The 17979-nt window shown below is 35.1% G+C and overlaps 2 protein-coding genes across 6 annotated transcripts in view; one reads left to right on the top strand and one right to left on the bottom strand.

Moving 5' to 3' along the window:
- COG5 (component of oligomeric golgi complex 5) overlaps nucleotides 1-17979 on the bottom strand; it is a 175769-nt gene that overhangs the window by 139595 nt on the left and 18195 nt on the right. The gene's annotated exons all lie outside the window — the stretch shown is intronic.
- Nucleotides 1290-7208, top strand: GPR22 (G protein-coupled receptor 22). 3 transcript variants are annotated; one of them, XM_058805054.1, is made up of 3 exons: nucleotides 1290-1653; nucleotides 2670-2930; nucleotides 5602-7208. In XM_058805054.1, the coding sequence occupies exon 3, from the start codon at nucleotides 5627-5629 to the stop codon at nucleotides 6926-6928; it is 1302 nt and encodes a 433-aa protein (XP_058661037.1). In that variant the 5' UTR covers nucleotides 1290-1653; nucleotides 2670-2930; nucleotides 5602-5626; the 3' UTR covers nucleotides 6929-7208. The 3 variants fall into 3 exon arrangements, with proteins under 3 accessions (XP_058661037.1, XP_058661036.1, XP_058661038.1); XM_058805053.1 differs by lacking the exon at nucleotides 2670-2930; XM_058805055.1 differs by lacking the exons at nucleotides 1290-1653; nucleotides 2670-2930 and adding an exon at nucleotides 3568-3722.

Below are 17979 nucleotides of genomic sequence, written 5' to 3'. Positions count from 1 at the left end.
GAGTTACACAACTGCATTATGTATTTGCATTAACAGTCTAAAACCAGAGGACTGCATCAAAATTTGACCCAAACTACCATCTTAACACAGTTACTTATGTATGAAGTTACTTACGTATTTAACATTTAGTACTTTATCACACCTTACAAAAAACCTTTAAAATCTTTTAAATCATGGTGAAAAAAAGTCCCACACTCATCTGAGATTATAAACTACCTATAGGACATTTTATACTCAGATATTCTTAAACTAATTGTATCAGCAAACCAATTTTGAAAAATATGGTTTTCGGGTTTATGCTGAAATGATTTCCAAGATTTATTTAGCACCACTACTAATTAAAACAGGTATTGTGCTACACTTCTCATTACGCGGTTGTGAGCATTGCTTATACTGATAGAGCAGATTCAGAAATATGTGACAAAACAAAAAGTGAAAACAAAGACATCCCTTGCAAAGTGAAGGTCAAGAACATCATGCAAGAAAGACATCCTTACAAAAACCTGTCAAGTCTCTAACAAAATTCATGTGGAACATGCAAGTTTTTTTTAGAAGTTTACATTTCACCAAAATTAATAACCTCCACAACTATACATACATTGTACATAGTGATGGATCCTAAAAATAATTTTTTTCTGATCATGAATCAACCAAATTATCACGTCTGAATAATTACCAGGGTCTGAATAATCTTGGTGCATCCTAGCATAAATTTTCCTAATATACATGTAGGTATCAAGTTATCCTGAATATAAATTATTGCTACAAAACCTAGATGACCACTTGCATGTAAACATGTATGGTGAAATTCAGCATGGCTTAAAGAGGCAGTATTATTTCAGAATGTTCTTAAGACAAGAAAAATCAACCAACCAAAACAAATAAACAAAAAAATCAAACAAAAAACTCAAACACCTAAAAAGCTCAGAAATGGAAAGTAGGCAAATATAGACTGTAGTAAGCTTTTAAAGTAATAACCATTTAATCCCTTTTTTTTTCCTCACTGCCATGTGGTTTCCAGTGTACACAAAGTAAAAAGTGAAAAGGTAAAAATAAAACAGGCATACCCTTAATATATTCCAGAATTCATAAATCATTTGTAAATTTAGTCCTTTTATAAAAGAATCCTTATATAAATTGGGGGGAGGGAGGGCATCAATCCCATATATGAAGCACAATTAAAGCCCAACATCACTGACCAATCAAAATTAGTGAATGCACTGCATCTCTCTGCAGTGAGGAGAAGCGACAAGGTAGGCTGTCATTCTGCAAAAGCTGCCCATCGCAAGCTTTCCTCTCAGAAGCACTGCTCTTCTTTTTTAGAAAGCCTGAATCTCCGTGGTGTCTCTGGAGACAAGAAGCCTTCAGTATGTTAAATTACTTTCATTATGTATTTTCAGATGCTTATTGATTCTACCGTAGGAAGAGTGGGAGACTGCAGCAGCCTGTAAACCAGAACTAAAGCAATTGTATACATGAGCAGTATGCTGAAACAATGGCACAGTACAGGCACAAATTTTCATTAAGGTCATTTTTTGAAGATATGCTTATTACCCTGTTTCCCTTCTACTCTGCTAACAAGTGAACAAAATGAATCCCTCCAACCTGGAACTGCTTCACCTGCATCGAGAATTTACCAAATCTTTAGTGGAGGTAAGACCTGTTCCTTATTATGATATGCAGAATAAGCAACATTAAATCAAATTAAAAAATTGGAGAATAAAAAGGCAAGAGATCAGCTTTAACTTATATTAAGCAGTAATATATTGTTATATTTGAGACCAGGAAATATTTAAATGCTATTTCCCCTTCCTCATTAAAAACATAATGATAGAAAAATGTTATTCTGTATGAAAGTCTTCTAGAATATTAAAAAACTGTTTTGTTTGTACAACATGAAGACAGTACAGTTTAAGCTCATACAGTATTGGGAAAACAACCACATAAAGCAACCGGGAATATGCTTTTCCTCCCTCAGCAGTATTTCCAAATATTGGCAGTTAAATACGCTTCAGATTTATTCAGTTACTCTTCGAAGGATCAGACAGTCTGTAATTAGTGCATACTTATTGCTTTATGAAGGTTGGCTAATATGACTAATCTCTGATTGCTCAAGAAATCCCCCTTTTTTGTTGTTTTTTTTTTTAAACTTATTTCTTTCATTATCGTATACATACAAGCCATTTATTAAAAGCATGGATTTGCTAAACATCTATTTCAAGAAACAAAAGTGTAACAGTGTGCAAATTAAACAAAAGTGTATTTTTTAAAAGGCTCATTAACACTGTTCAATTTCTCATTAAAAAACAAGAGAGTTGTATGTATAAACTACCTGCTCACCAGAGCTACAAAACTACATTTTCTAGCTTTAGTCACAGACACTGCATCCAACAGTTATTGCTTCTAGCCAGGATTTTTTTGTAACCTGTACTATCTGGATAACAGGAAACTTGTCCAAAAAACCTGAATTCATGTAAGCTGGCAGAAGAATATGATGTTACTAGCAAATAGAGAGCAGGCAAACTGATTTTCTATGTAATCTATAAAGTCCATTTTTAGAGATCCTTTATTCATTAAATAACTGATATTAGAAAATACATTCTTGCATTACTGATTTTTTTTTTAATTATAGCCCTACTTTTAACCTTTTTTTTCCTCCCCTTCACAAGGGCATGCAGCAACTAATTCAGTTTTACTACTGACAATATGAAGAATGCAGTTGACCGGGTATCTTTGTAGCTGTATGACCTACGAGCAGCAGGATGCATCCCTAAAATGTATTCTTAAGACATAAAGGAATTAAAAACAAAACATGGAACACACTTGCATTACCATTTCCGTGCATGACACTTCAACAATATACATGGAAGACTAACACATCTGCTCAGATTTTCATTAAAAGAAGAGTGCAATGATTGATTCTTAAAATGGTGAGCATTTCTTAAAGAGGGATTTATAATTTAAAACCAGAATTGTGGAAACTACTGATGCATGAAGAGACAATGAAACATGAAATCCCAAAAGGAGAATATGCATACTTCATCAGCAAGCTGAATAAAGGTTTAACCAAGCTTTTTCTATACTACTCATTAAATAACTTACTTGTCATAATGACTAATGGATATTTTTCTCTCAATTTTATGATGTTATGTATTCTCCTTAAATCAAAATAAACTAAATTAGGTAACCCATGGTTACTCTCAAAGCACATGAACTGGATTTTATGATGTATAGCAACTTCTTTCACTAAGCCATCACTCAAAAGTAATGAGCAGGAATATCACAGAAAGAAATACGCAACCATAAACTCAGGATGTCTACACACACTCTGAAAACTGAAATCAGAAAATACTATTCTCTAAACCTGGAAAATAAAAACAGGCTTCTACAAAATGCATCAGGGGAAGGAAATTAACATCACTTAAAAGAAGGTTTATTTGTTATTGCCGGCTTGAAACTCAGAACAGACACAGAATATGCCCTGGTCTGTAGAAGTATCTGAGGCAATTAAGCAGTCCCCATGTTTAATCAGAACTTTTTACTGCTGAACTGCAGGAACAAAAAAAAGGAAAACAAAAAAACCTGCAAGAAATGAAATAAGAGCTCAGCTACCACTTGATTTCCAGGGCACAGTGCGTGTCAGAAATCTCTCAGTGACAGCATGTGTTGGTTTCTGCCCAGCTGCTGCCACGCTGTGCCAGGCCCCTGAGGCACAGGAACAGGTAGGTGCCCCCACGGCGCTGGGGGAACGAGCTCCTGGCCACACAGCTCTGCTCCCAAACCCAGGCAATGCACCCAAGAGGTGATGCTTAATCTATTCATGGCGACCTAACACAGCTGAGCTTGTCTGCTTTCACAAAAACTCGGTCGCTGTAATGTGAGGGTGAGACTGTAATTTGTTTTAGCAGATCTGCTTTTGATTTCTTCCTGGCTTTTGCTAACACAAAAGAACTTCATTTGTTCAACAATGCATTTGGAATGGTTTCTTGAAACCAATTCACAGCCAGGACAGCACGCAAGAGGAGATCATATCCCTGAGGGTTAATGTAAGACAGATAGAGGTTGCCTAAATTAGAAATGAAACAGAGCTTTTGAAATATTTCTTGTTTCATTTCACACCTGAGAGTAATACATTCTAATTTACATCTTTTTTTATTTAAGAGGTACATGTGAAATAGCTGTTGAAGAATACCGAGAATTTTCATCATACAATTTGCAATTAATAGTATTGTTCAACTGAAGCTTTTCAGAACTGCAGATGAAATCCATTTGCATACTGTATCCCAAGTGTGCTTAATTCATACTTTCATTTTAAAAGAGCTCAGTTTTGTTCACCTTAGTGCTATCCATTTTAATGTATTCAGAATAGAACAAAGGTCGACATCCAAATTTATTTTCATGCCAAATATGTCCCCTCTTAAATTTAAAGCTACCTAGGAAAAAGCCCTCCAGTACCATAACAAGAAATTGAATAAACTCTCTTTTATTTATCCAATCAATTACAAACTCAAGAGCTGGCTGACGATATAAATCATACAAACATCAGGTATTACATGCAGATGCTATATTTAGAACTTAGTCGCATGTGTAAAACTAAGCAGATGAAACACAAAAAATCTGCTAGATAAAATAAATACCTTTCTGATCCTTACTTATTTCTAAGGGAAACATGCTATGTATGTAAATCTGCTTGGTTTAATTGCAGTTTGTATTAAATTTTAAAAAAAACAAACCAAAATCAAAACCTGAAAAAGACAATTTTCTTTTTAAATATTATTTGCTGAAATTATTCCCTTAAATATATTTTGGATTAAAATCAAATACTCTTCCATTCCATGTAGGCATAGATTTCTTGAAGCAATTGAAAATTCAAATCAGAAAAAGGAAATGTAGTATATTGTAATAAACTCAACTTCCCAAACCCATATAAGTTCTGCATTTGAAATTATATATACTTTATATAAAGCTGTTGTAGTGGCAAGCATCATACACATAGATGCTCAGAAGATTAAAATGAACAGAAGGTTTAAACTCTCTAAAAAACTGGTGAATTACAGAACATCACATTTCAGTCCACAGCACTACCGTAAACCTTGCAAGAAAGAGGTGGATAAATTGGCATAAATAATTTAAACATCCCTTTTATGATACATAAGCAACAGTGCTCCATGCTCCTATCACTTTTTTTTTCCACAAGAGCTTTTTAAAATCATCTTGATCACTGATTTGTTAATACTTAACAACATTCTTCTAAAATGACCCTCAAAGCAATACAAAGGCTATGCACAAAGTATGGTTTATTCAACAAATGAGCCCTTTGTGAAAAACCACATCACTATAAACAAAGGCTTGCCTCCCTAAGTGGAAACTTGTCACTATTTTTTCTTTTTTCAAACAAATCCTGCTTTCTTTAAAAAGCAAAGACCTTATTCTAGATCTTCAGGCTTTTGAGTCCATGCCAATTAAAGCTCTAAATATACTGTAAATGAAGAGTTTGGTAAGAATATTGTTTTTTTTCCCCCTCCTCCTTCCCCAGCATTTATCTCCAATAAATGTTAAAAAAAGAAATCAAATAGTTCTATATTTTATTTCACCTTTCAGGAGAAAAACCAGCTGCAACAAAAGAATGTGTTTGTCCCCCATTCTGGAAGTCAACATGCAGTCCGAATCTAACATTACAGTTCGAGATGCCATTGATGACATCGATACCAACATGTACCAACCACTGTCATATCCATTAAGCTTTCAAGTTTCTCTCACTGGATTTTTGATGTTAGAAATTGTTTTGGGACTTGGCAGCAACCTCACCGTTCTGGTACTTTACTGTATGAAATCCAACTTAATCAATTCTGTCAGTAACATAATTACAATGAACCTTCATGTACTTGATGTAATAATTTGTGTGGGATGTATTCCTCTAACTATAGTTATCCTTCTGCTTTCACTGGAGAGTAACACTGCTCTCATCTGCTGCTTCCATGAGGCTTGTGTCTCTTTTGCAAGTGTTTCAACTGCAATCAACGTCTTCGCTATCACGCTGGACCGATACGACATCTCTGTAAAACCTGCTAATCGAATCCTGACCATGGGAAGGGCTGTGATATTAATGACATCAATATGGATCATTTCACTGTTTTCCTTCCTGATTCCTTTCATTGAAGTCAACTTCTTCAGTCTCCAAAGTGCAAGCACTTGGGAAAATAAGACACTTCTGTGCGTGAGTACAAACGAGTACCACACTGAGCTAGGAATGTACTACCACATTCTCGTTCAGATCCCAATATTTTTCTTCACTGTTGTAGTAATGCTAATTACATACACCAAAATACTCCAGGCCCTAAATATTCGGATTGGTACAAGATTTACAACAGGACAAAAGAAGAAAAACAGAAAGAAAAAAACTATTTCTTTGACCACGCAGCATGAGACTACGGATATGTCCCACAGCAGCGCAGGAAAAAACGTCGTCTTTGGTGTAAGGACTTCCGTGTCCGTCATAATTGCTCTGCGCCGAGCTGTGAAACGGCACCGGGAGCGGCGAGAACGGCAAAAGAGAGTCTTCAGAATGTCCCTTCTGATCATCTCCACCTTCCTCCTCTGCTGGACACCCATCTCTGTTTTAAACACCACTATCTTATGTTTGGGCCCAAGTGACCTTTTGGTAAAGTTGAGATTATGTTTTCTAGTAATGGCATATGGAACAACAATATTTCACCCTCTACTTTACGCATTCACGAGGCAAAAGTTTCAGAAAGTTCTGAAAAGTAAGATGAAAAAGCGAGTTGTTTCAATAGTGGAAGCAGATCCCATGCCAAATAACGCTGTAATACACAACTCATGGATAGAGCCTAAAAGGAGCAAAAAGATTACCTTTGAAGACAGCGAAGTAAGACAGAAATGTTTAGTACCTCAGGTTGTCACTGACTAGATTTCAGTATTCACCAAAACACATCAAACGGAATATTTGAACAAATTGTAAAAAAAAATACTGCCAAATAAGAAAAACTTTTTTAACTATTGGCAAGACTGTATATTTTCAATATATATGTTAAATAGAGTAGGTCTTGTATATTCAATTTCTTCATTATGTAAGATATATGTTGCATGGCTGTTTGTTAGCGTAACACCATGTGTATATTTGTCAAAAATATTCAAGTCCTCTTTTTTTAGAAAATAAATAGCCTTAAAGAAGTGCAAACTTTTAAAAATATTTGTATGGCTCAGTTTCTCTGTAAATATAAAATAATTTTTAAGTAAAAATTGCACTTGGGAATAATTTTCTATAGCACAAATTCACCATTTTGTATGATATGGTGTTTTTAAATTTAATTCATAAACAATATTGATCAGAGTATTCTGAATATTATGCAACTACAACCTGGATGCATTTTGACCTCATATTTAGATATTCCACTTATTTCAATCTTCTCCAGCATGTGACTACCTTCAATTACTGGTTCAGAAACTTTTGATATAGGGAAAAAAATTCATACCAGTCCAGAAATTGACAGTACTCTTAAGAAAAGTAAAAAGTTTTGCATATGCAATCTCAGATCTACAATTTCTACATGGAAAATACACAACTTTGAATAATTACAAAGGACAGGGCAGGAGTAAAAGGCTAAATTAAGGAAAAAAGCATGGATGAGAAAATTATTTGGCTGATGCTAAAGGTCAGCCAACTGAGTCAATCCTGTGCAAAGGTTTAGATTTTTCACACTGACCTCTAGTGTGACACAAGGACCTTTCACACGGGAATTTTTCATTCCTACCATCCATCTACATAGATATGATTGTCAAATGCCACAGCTAAAGTAAAAGATAATTTTCCTGCCCTTGATAACTTTATTATTCTCCACTGTGTTCAGCTCTAGCCATGCAATTGCCTTGTCACAAACCAATCACCAATACTGCCAGCTACTGTATTCCTGCATTTCTGGGCAGCCATGGCATACCTTTGTTCTACATTGTCTTCTTCAATTTCATTCCAAACCTGCATTGAAGTATCAAGAAGCCTTATGAATTTATCATCATCCATAGCACTGTAAACAAGAATTAAGATCTTTATCCAAACATAAGTTTGTCAAGTTGTTTGCACCATGCCACACTTAATTTCTTCATTTCAATGAAACCCTGGTGGGGAGGGGGAAACAAAACAAAAACCTGCAAAATCAATTAGCATGATTTCATTCCTCTTGTTACATAAACTGATCAATGTGTCACCAGCTACCAGTATATTTAAAATGCTAATTCTCAATAACTATTATCTTATATAAAAAAGTAGATCATACCCTTGAATACGAGAGCTAGTTTGACTAAAACATTACATAAAAAACTAGAAAATTTCTAAAGCACTTTTCTGAAGTTGTGCATAAAAAAGGCACAGTTTTAAGGGAACAAAAAGCTCTTCTCCACCACATAGCTGAATTATTAATCATATGTGTATTGCCAAAACTGGTTTTGTGCTTAAAAAAAAATACCTGCAATGTACTTAGTTTACTTGAGCTCATGCCTTAGCTTACCAGAACTGAAGACCCAAAATATAATACTGCAGCTCCATATTCTACAAACAATAGCCACTTATAATCATGTAAATTCTATCTAGAAATGTTATTATCTGATTGATGTGAAATGATATGAAATTACTGTGTAATATATTCAAACATACTTTCATATTTTCACTGAGGTTTTTTTGTGGAAACTGGCCCAAAAATACCTGCATTCAACTGCATTTAAAGCACTTTTTTATCCAAGTTATCTCTGATTTTCTAAAAAAATTTAAATCCTACATCTTATTTGAGAAGCTGCAGAGAGGAAGTAAATGCAATAATCTCTCTTTTTTTTTTAATCCCATATCCTCCAAATTTACCAGTTTAAAAATTCTTTTGAGAATAATTTGAAAAGAAATGCATGCAAAATATTTAAGCAGAAACTAGTTTTTTTTCCTTTTTTGTACCCCTTCTTCATTTCCCTTTCCAGCTACCCTCTGTATTTTGAACACTAGAAGCAGGAGAAGCTGGGATGTGTAGGGTTAATATCATAACATGATTTCAGTGATTACTAATCTTCCAATAAAGCATTCTTAAATGAAAGATACTACTCATTCATTTAAATAGAAGAGAAATGATAATGAACAGATTAATAAGTCTACATCATGTCCTTATCTGAAAAAAGCATTTAGAAAAGCTTTCAGACTTGAAAGGTTTCTTGACAACATAACCTTACTTCTTAAAATTAAATAAAACCTCAAGAATTACACATTTAGTGTTAAAAGCTCATTCATTAGAAAATCAGATGCAATGAAGCAGCACTTCATAGCAGAGAAAGAGCAGCCTAGGAATTGCCCAAAGAGATTGAGCCTGGTTTTAAAGGCTGTGTTGATCACACTCATTGATTGCCTTTACAAACTCATTTTTACTATTTTTACTTCATTTTTACTATTCTTCGTCTTCAATAAATTTTTAAAAAGAGGACTTATACTACATAGGAGTACACTTTGAGGGCTGCAGAAAAAAATTCTACATACAGAAGGAAGGAACACAAGTAAGAATATGTGCCATCCTACATAGACCCAGAAGCCATCATAAAACAGAACCATAAATTATCTGTGCCACATGACAAATTTAACACAAGACAAAATAAAAAGTAAATTGTGAAGACACACTACATATCCTACAGACACAAGAGGATTTCAGGAGTGATATGACGGTGTAGGTGCTTGACAGATAGACTAAAACAGAATGCAAAGAGGCAGCATCGCTGAAGAAAAAAGGGCAAATTTATGCCATAGTATTGTACAATAAGAAGCCCACTACATTCTTTAAAATGATCTCACCACAGTGAATCATTAGTTCAATTACATTTCACACCACTCAGCCTAAGGCAAGCAGAATTGTACAGGATTCCAAAAATATTAATTCCAGCAAACACATCTCAGAAACACAAGCAAGCACTGCCAGTTTCCACACGTTCTCTGTCTCTAAAGTATTAGCTGGTATCTGACTATGTTGTTTTTTAACTGCAAATGCGTTTCCATTCAATTTTATATTGTAAAATGAGGTTATCCCACACTAAAAATACCAAAACAAGCAGAGTGCAGTGCCAGTATCTATTAGAATATTCAAGAAGCTTACCTTCACACACTAGTACATCACAAACCTGTGAAACTGAAATGTAAATACATCACAAACATCTAGTTTCTAGTACACAACAATTTTTATGGATTACAAGGCATGTAATCCACACATGGTTGGAAGTTCTGTTTACTTTATTAGTGCCAAGGGAATAGCAGTCACTTCTGTACTTTCTAAATATATTAAATTAAAAATGTATGCAGTTGGACACAGATCAATTCACCTCCCTTCATTGTTACATAAATACACACATGTATGTCCATACATAATTATTATTTATTTGTACACACCAAAAGGTGGGTTTAACATCAGGATCTACTTTTTATTTATATGAAGGAGGTTTGTTAAGAGTATCACTGAACTAGCCTGACAGGCACTATGTCCCACCACAAATAAACTTAAACATCCTATCTTCCCCACCCATGTTGGATTTTTTTCATTTTAAGTTAAATAATTCTTTGAAAGGCTACAGAATTTACCCAGACAGAAGAACAAAATTTCTGTTGTGTTAACCATTAAATATACTATACTGCAGTACTTCTTTTTAAAGTGATGTATGTGCCAATTATCAAATTTCTTTGACAGTTGAATATTCTAGACTTATGTTTGTTTCCTACGAAAAAAGTTTTAGTTGCCAATTGCTATCAGACTCTTTTGAAAGGAGAGAATACAGCATTCTTTAGCAAAGTTTCAATGAAGTATTAAAAAATCTAGATTATGCTAAATTACTCTTCTGTTACCCATTATTCAGACAAAATACCTCCAACATACAGCTAAGAACAATCACCTTCTGTCTTAAAATTTTCCAGCCTTATAAGAGCTGAATTCCTCTCCTACTTCACACATTCTGCCATTATATCACTGCAAGTATTTGTCTTACACCAAGAGGAAAAAAGAATCTGACTCTATAATTACCATCTCCTTTTTCTACTTCATAGAGCACTTGTGTAATTCAAGAAGCAAAATGAAATCGAGGGTTTGGGTTTTGTTTTGGTGGGGGAAGGTAAAAAAAAAAAAAGGAAAAAAACACATACTAACAGGAAATCAGAATCACTCAGAGACAGTGTTAAAGAAGTGTTAAAGAAGAAGGATGTGAGGAAGAAGAGGAGTACAGGTCCAGCAGTAAAGGGCAGAAGGAAGCACTCAAAGGCAGCTAGGGCCATCGGGACCACAGAAAGGCAGAGGGCAACACACACTTGCTGTGAGAAAAATGCTAACCTTAATTTTTAGGTTGTAGCAGCCAAAAAAATAAGAGCTTGTCTTTGAATCACTAAGTGTGATATGTGGTTGTGCCAAAATTTCTGGGAGGAGAAGGGGGAGCAAGATGAATAGCAACTCCAGAAAAGGCTTTTGATTTAACAAAATATACACAGAATAACTGACAAACCAAAAGGATGCACAATTCTATTACGCCTTTTCCTACAGATAAAATACAAAGTACATACAGAGTACAAGCATTACAAGAAAAGACCTGAAAGGTTAAGCATGTGCTCCCAGTGATAAATTTTAAAATATGCTATTGAATTTTCCTTTAGTCAGTCAGATAACTTCAGTTCATCTGGATGCTTAGAGTGTGTTTCACTACCACAATATGTTTTTAACTACTGTTTTAGCTTTAGATTAGCTAAGCTACAAGCTTAGTTTTAGCTTCTTTATCACAGTTTAATTATTTTTGTAGAGTAATAAAGTGAAGGAGATATATCATTAAGCATCTTTAAATTCTTTGCTAAAATTATACTTCACTGATTATTATAAATTGAAACAATGGGAGAAATATCATCTTGTGTATTTACTTTATAGATTTGTCTATCACCTTCTTTTCCTATTTTACAAAGAAATTCTCACACAATGAAAAGAAATCTACTTGAAATGAAAAACCAGGAGATTTACAGTGAAAGCTGTGTGATAGGTACAGAACCTGAAATTATTAAACCAATTCTTTTTATAGTTTGAATGAATTGTATCCTTAGCATATAAGCATTTCTATATCCACATTCTGATTCCTGACACTGCAGCCAGGCAGGCTGAGAGCACAAAGCTGTTGGCACACAGCACACTCGTGTTTCCTTTCCAAGATGGGTTTTTGGAAATATACTTTTGGTTTCTGTTACCCTGACACGATCTCTAACTTCCTACCATTTATTGTAACAGTTTAACCTGATACCATGGCTAATAAACAAATCAATGTCACTGCTGAAACAACAATGCTGTAAAATCTGTCACTCTGGCTATGTCAGACTGCTATTAACATAGCTGTATTAGCACAGTTTTACTTTTAACTGTACCAGGAACTCTCACAATCTGTTGTGAGATTTTACTTCAAATTAAATTCAATTTCAACTCAATTAGTAGGGGGGGAAAAAGCACAGTAATTTATTACTACTCTGCACCACAGTTTTCTTTCAAATATTATTTCAAGATATTTTTCATAGATTCCTGTCAGAAATAGAGATAAAAAAGGGATAAGGAGGAGAAAAGGACATCTTCCCACATTAGGAAGTCATTACAAATATAAATTATCAATAAATTATTACAAATCAGTGATAATTTGTGTACTAGGCTACATTTACAACAGGCTGAAAACACACTTAAGGCAAAAAAGAAAAAAAAGATAAAGGAACACTATTTGCCATGTATGCATCATCACAAAACAAAAGGTGAGTGCGAGCACTGCAGTTGTAAAACACCTTAATAAAATTGCGGATTATTACTCCTGCTAAGAGCTCTAACAGCTAGTAAATGAGACCTATCAGTGAACAAGAACAAACAAAACAAAAGACCTCAAAATCGGTTGAGGAAAGCTCGATATGACCCAGATACGATCCAGAAATGTGCACTTGAAGCCCAGAAAGTCCAAGGTGCCCATCAGCATCAATGGAATCCGGCCAGCAGGAAGAGGCAGGCGATGTTCCCTCTACTCTTCTCTCATGAGACCCCACCTGGACTGCTGTGTCCAGCTCCGGGGCCACAACCCATCAAACATGTTAACTGAGAAAGTTCAGAATGGCCATGGAGACACCAGAGGGGTAGAGCAACTCTCCAGTGAAGACAGCTGAGAGCTGGGGCTGCTCAGCCTGGACAAGAGAAGGCTCTGAGACCTCAGAGCACCTTCCAGTATCAGTGGGACCTACAAGAAGCTTTTTTACAAGAGCACGTCATAAAAGGACTAAGGGGAAAGGCTTCAAACTGAAGCAGGACAAGTGTAGGTTAGATATTGGGAATTAATTCTTTAATTCTAGAGAAGCTCTGGAACCTCCATCCCTGGAAGTATTCAAGGCCAGGTTGGATGGGACTTTGAGCACCCTGGTCTAGTGGAAGGTGTCTCAGCTCACAGCAGGGGCGTGGAAGCAGATGGTCTTTAAGATCCCTTCCAAACTAAACCCTTCTGTGATTCTATGAAGAGCATCTGTGGGTAAAGACTACATTATGGACATCTAACCTTTACGGTCAAAATTATTAAAATGGAAATATACAGCTCATCTGCACTTGCATCAAACAGCAATGAAGTACAGAAAAGTGCACATGAAGACAAGTTAAAGAGATCTTAAAAAATATTAATATATTCAGAAGCTTCTAATAAATCTTGCCTCAGTTTTACAGCATGCAGTGAAGATTCCAGAGCAGTTCAAATAAACTAGAATAAAAGTGAGAAACTTTTGATACAGTCACTGATTTTTTTCTTGTGTCCTGAATTTTTTTCCAGTCAAAAGTTTCTGCAACTCTAGTTTGCTAATCAGGTCTGCTAAAACTGGGCAAGGGGAGAATCTTTGAAGTTGTAGACAACCTGGCAGAGAAACAGTATGTTCTCAAAATAATAGGAAGTTCTTTCTTTTAATGAGGTTAGGTTTCCACATTGTTCCCTGTGATTACATGAAAAAAGGTATGAGACCCTGCTGGTTTTCAGCTGAAGAAGGTCTAACTTCAAGACAACTAAGTCAGTAATTAGACTTAATGCCTGTGAGTAACTGAAGGTTGGGCCTGTAAGGTAAACACATAAGACAACTGGACTATTTTATGTTTCGAACAATAACTGAACAGAGATGATAAAATGCTTAAACAATATTTGAATATTATGTGTATGAGTTGGGTGACAAAGAGAAAAAACTACTCCTGTGAAAACAGAATTTTTAAAGCTGTTTCCTATGAAGAATGAAATCTTACTCTACACTTCTCAATACTTTGTGTTACACACAGTAACACCTTCACTGATCCTTTAGGCAAGACAACAGTAACAATAGTTACAGGGATAACTAGTACCAATAGGGATACTGGCTCCCATCCAGGGCCTGAACAAAGATTAGTCTTCAGTCTACTTTTCACAGCTATTTGGTTAGACTTTTTAACCAGAACTGGCTATACTTTAATGAGAAATGAGCAGGATAAAATTAGGTATTATGTTTAAGATTTGAACAACCAGTATTTACTTGAAGAATTACAACAAAATTGTGTATATAATCCAATTTTTAAATTATTTTATACTTCTGAATTTGCCAGGCCTCATTTTCCAGTCCTTAGCTCTTGCCATTTCCTTTCCTGCAAATCCAAGAGCCCTTCTGCGGGTCCTTTATTTTCTCCCCATGAATGCACCTCTACAGTCTTAATCTTCATGAAAAAGGGCCCACTTAATCACCCACTGTGACATGTATAATTGCATTTATTCACAGGTAACCACAAAACTGTTTTTATCTGTAGAGCACAATTCCCTGCACCATTTGCACAAGTACAGATTTGTTTGACACAGCTGCATGAATGCAAGAACAGAAACAACATTGGTAAAGCAATCCCAGCAAGGACACGGTCCAATTCCAAAGCTTTACAGTTTAGTTACCCTATTTCTCTGTTCCAGCTCCCCTAGTAACAAAATCATCTACTAAGAATGTAGAGCAACTGTGAGGTGAGGAGAATATGGCTTATTTAAATACCTGCTTTGGGGAAAAATAACTTAAAGGGAGGTTTAAGTCATCTAAATTTATGCACATAAATCTATAACGCATCTACACAATTTCTTTAATCAATTCAGTAAGCAAAACACACAAATTTGTTTGACAACACATATTTGCCATAAAAAGGTAATTGACTATCATTAATTCAGCTTTACAGCCCTGAATTCTTCTTTCAAATTAATTCAACTTGCCTACTATTTTTTTAGAGTAGCTTTGTATCTACTTGACATTGATATCAACAGAAATACCATCTCCTTTTGAATGCTGGAACAACCCAAGTTGGAGTTTCTCCTACCCTATTCAGTAAAGACCTACAAACTAATGTCTCTGGGAACTTAGCACTTTTGTGTAACATCCTTGTTAGTTGTTGGTATCCTTACTCTATGGAAGAACAAATTATCCTGTCTTCAAACAGAGAACAAGAGCACTTACTGAAAAGTCCTCGTATTCTCCATCTTTATGAACAATCTGAAACTAGTATCTTAATAAGTTTATTCCATGATAGGTGTCTTTCTGGTTCCAGTGAGTCATGGACATTTTTTTTTTGCAATATTTTAGATTTTTTTTCATACCTATAATCTATATTTGCAATGCATTCAGTGGTATTTATACATTGTTTTCGCTTTGTCACTACATTAGAACAGGCCTTCAGCCAGGAGTACCCTCTCTATTGATTCCCAAAAAGTCAGTATTTCACAACCTAATATTGTCTTCTCAGCAAGGTTTCAGCTTTCAAGTTTGGCTAAATACATGTGCCCCACCTACTGAACAGAAGATCCTCTGCAATGGAAAATCAACTCTTTCCAAAATGAAACACTGAACACTGGGTCTATTCTCAGTTTGCCCTATGCATCACAACTTGCCACTCTGGCAACAAATGTCTTCCAAATCCATTAAGTTTGTTTATTATAAGAGAACACAAAATAACATTTCCTGTGTTAGAAATGGGTGACTGTAAAGCACTGGCTGCAGAGGACAAGTAGTCTAGGCTCCCAACACTGTCCTTCCACACATTTTGGAAACATGCAATGATTCAGTTTTTCTGGTTCAATTCAGTGGGCTGTGAAAGTAACATCTTTTGGGTTTTTTAGTTGACTTTTTTTGGGAGCCTAGATCTATATGCATTTACAGTTACTTCTACTGAAACTTCTCTTTCTATGATCCTCAATGGAATTTTCTGGAAATTATTTTTTACCACCATTATTTGATCTTCCGGTAATCATTCTAATCCAATGCTCACTTCTTTCCTTGGTCACCACAAGTCACCTGTCCATTTTAACCATTTCTATTCTCTCTCACTCTGCTGCTGAATCTGTTTGTTTAAAAAGAAATAAAAACCACTGTTTTGTCGGGCATACAATACTGAAGTGTTATTTCTGAATGAACCACGCTCTTCTTCTGTTCAACCACTGGGTTACACACTAATAAATGCTTCAGACCCAGCAGAAAAAAAAAAGATCAATATTAGAAACTGCTTTTCAGTGTTATTTCCCTGACCACTAAACAACTGATTTCACCATCAGCCACAGAAAAACAAAACTCAGCTACCCTCAGCCAGCATCACTAGAAAAAATATATGTGACATTTCTCTACACCTTTCCATGGACAAATGATCATCTATTGAACTCAAACCAACAATGTGATCATCTTAGAGACCACTACTCTAGTTCTGGGAGAACTATCCTGCAGTTTATTGAATGTCCAAGTATATAAATGCTCAGAGAGAGGGAACTTTTATAACAGAGAAAGTTATAAATGCCAATTCCTACCAGAGCTTCAGACAGTGCCAATGCACACTTAGCCAGAAATATAAAACTGAAATTTCCTTGCAGAACTTCCACCCAGAGCAGAACAGACAACTGGATCCATACTGTTTCAGATGTATCATTCCAGCTGTAAAAGGAACTAGAGAAGTAAATTTTTCCACTCTAGTCATTTGTGTCACCAATTTAAGAGCCCTAGCTCTTTGTTGTTTACTTGAACTTTAATGCCTGTTGAAACAGAGGAAGAATATACCACAAATTTAAAGATGACATCACTCTGTGTTGTTGATATCCCTGCATTCATTTACTGTTTGGAATTATGTCATTCAACTTGCCTTTCTCTTCATGACCATATACACACAGCTTTTGCTTTGTTTATGTAATATGTAAGTGATAATGCAAATTGTTTTCAAAGTCTTGCCATCTAACTCATACTCTCTACAATATACTTATAATTTACAAGTTGCAAAAGGATAATCTCTCAGAGATTCACCACTAACCTGTGTGTCCCTTCCATTCTCACAGTCAAAAGTATTTCTTTTAATCTTTTTTTTCCATCTTTGATCTAGTCTTTTTATTTTTTTAATTAATATGGAATTTTTAAGTTCAGTGCACAAAAATTATTAGATTCAAAGGCAGACACAGCTTGCAGACATCTTTTGGTCTTGCTAGTTTTTGTATGTCACCTGGAAACAGAAACCCAAGGTTTTCCTTTCTACTTTTAATTATGCAGTTCTATTGAATAAGTATGACTACTCAGTAACAATATTTTGTCTTAAAACTCCAAGATGTCATAGGATCTGTACTAATTACACAATCATAACTGCTTCACACCAATTAAAAATAAAAATAATCCTCTGAATTAGTATTTACCCTGTATTTGGCTGAACACAAGTATTCATAAACACAAGCTTATTTGTGTTGCTGGTTCTTTCATATCCTATCACATATATGTGATATGTGATATGTCTTATGACATACCTTAGCCAACAAATACAAAAATACTTACTAATGAAACACTTGAAAAGATCAGTGGGTAAAGCAAAAACAAGGTCCAAACCTTGTTGCAATGTCATCCTTCTGGTGGGGAACAAATATGCCTTAACAGCAAAATAGAAACAGGTTTGGTATCACTCCTTA

Source organism: Ammospiza caudacuta, chromosome 5, assembly GCF_027887145.1.
Source record: "Ammospiza caudacuta isolate bAmmCau1 chromosome 5, bAmmCau1.pri, whole genome shotgun sequence".
Classification (NCBI taxonomy): Eukaryota; Metazoa; Chordata; class Aves; order Passeriformes; family Passerellidae; genus Ammospiza; species Ammospiza caudacuta.
This window is presented reverse-complemented; position numbering and strand designations above follow the sequence as displayed.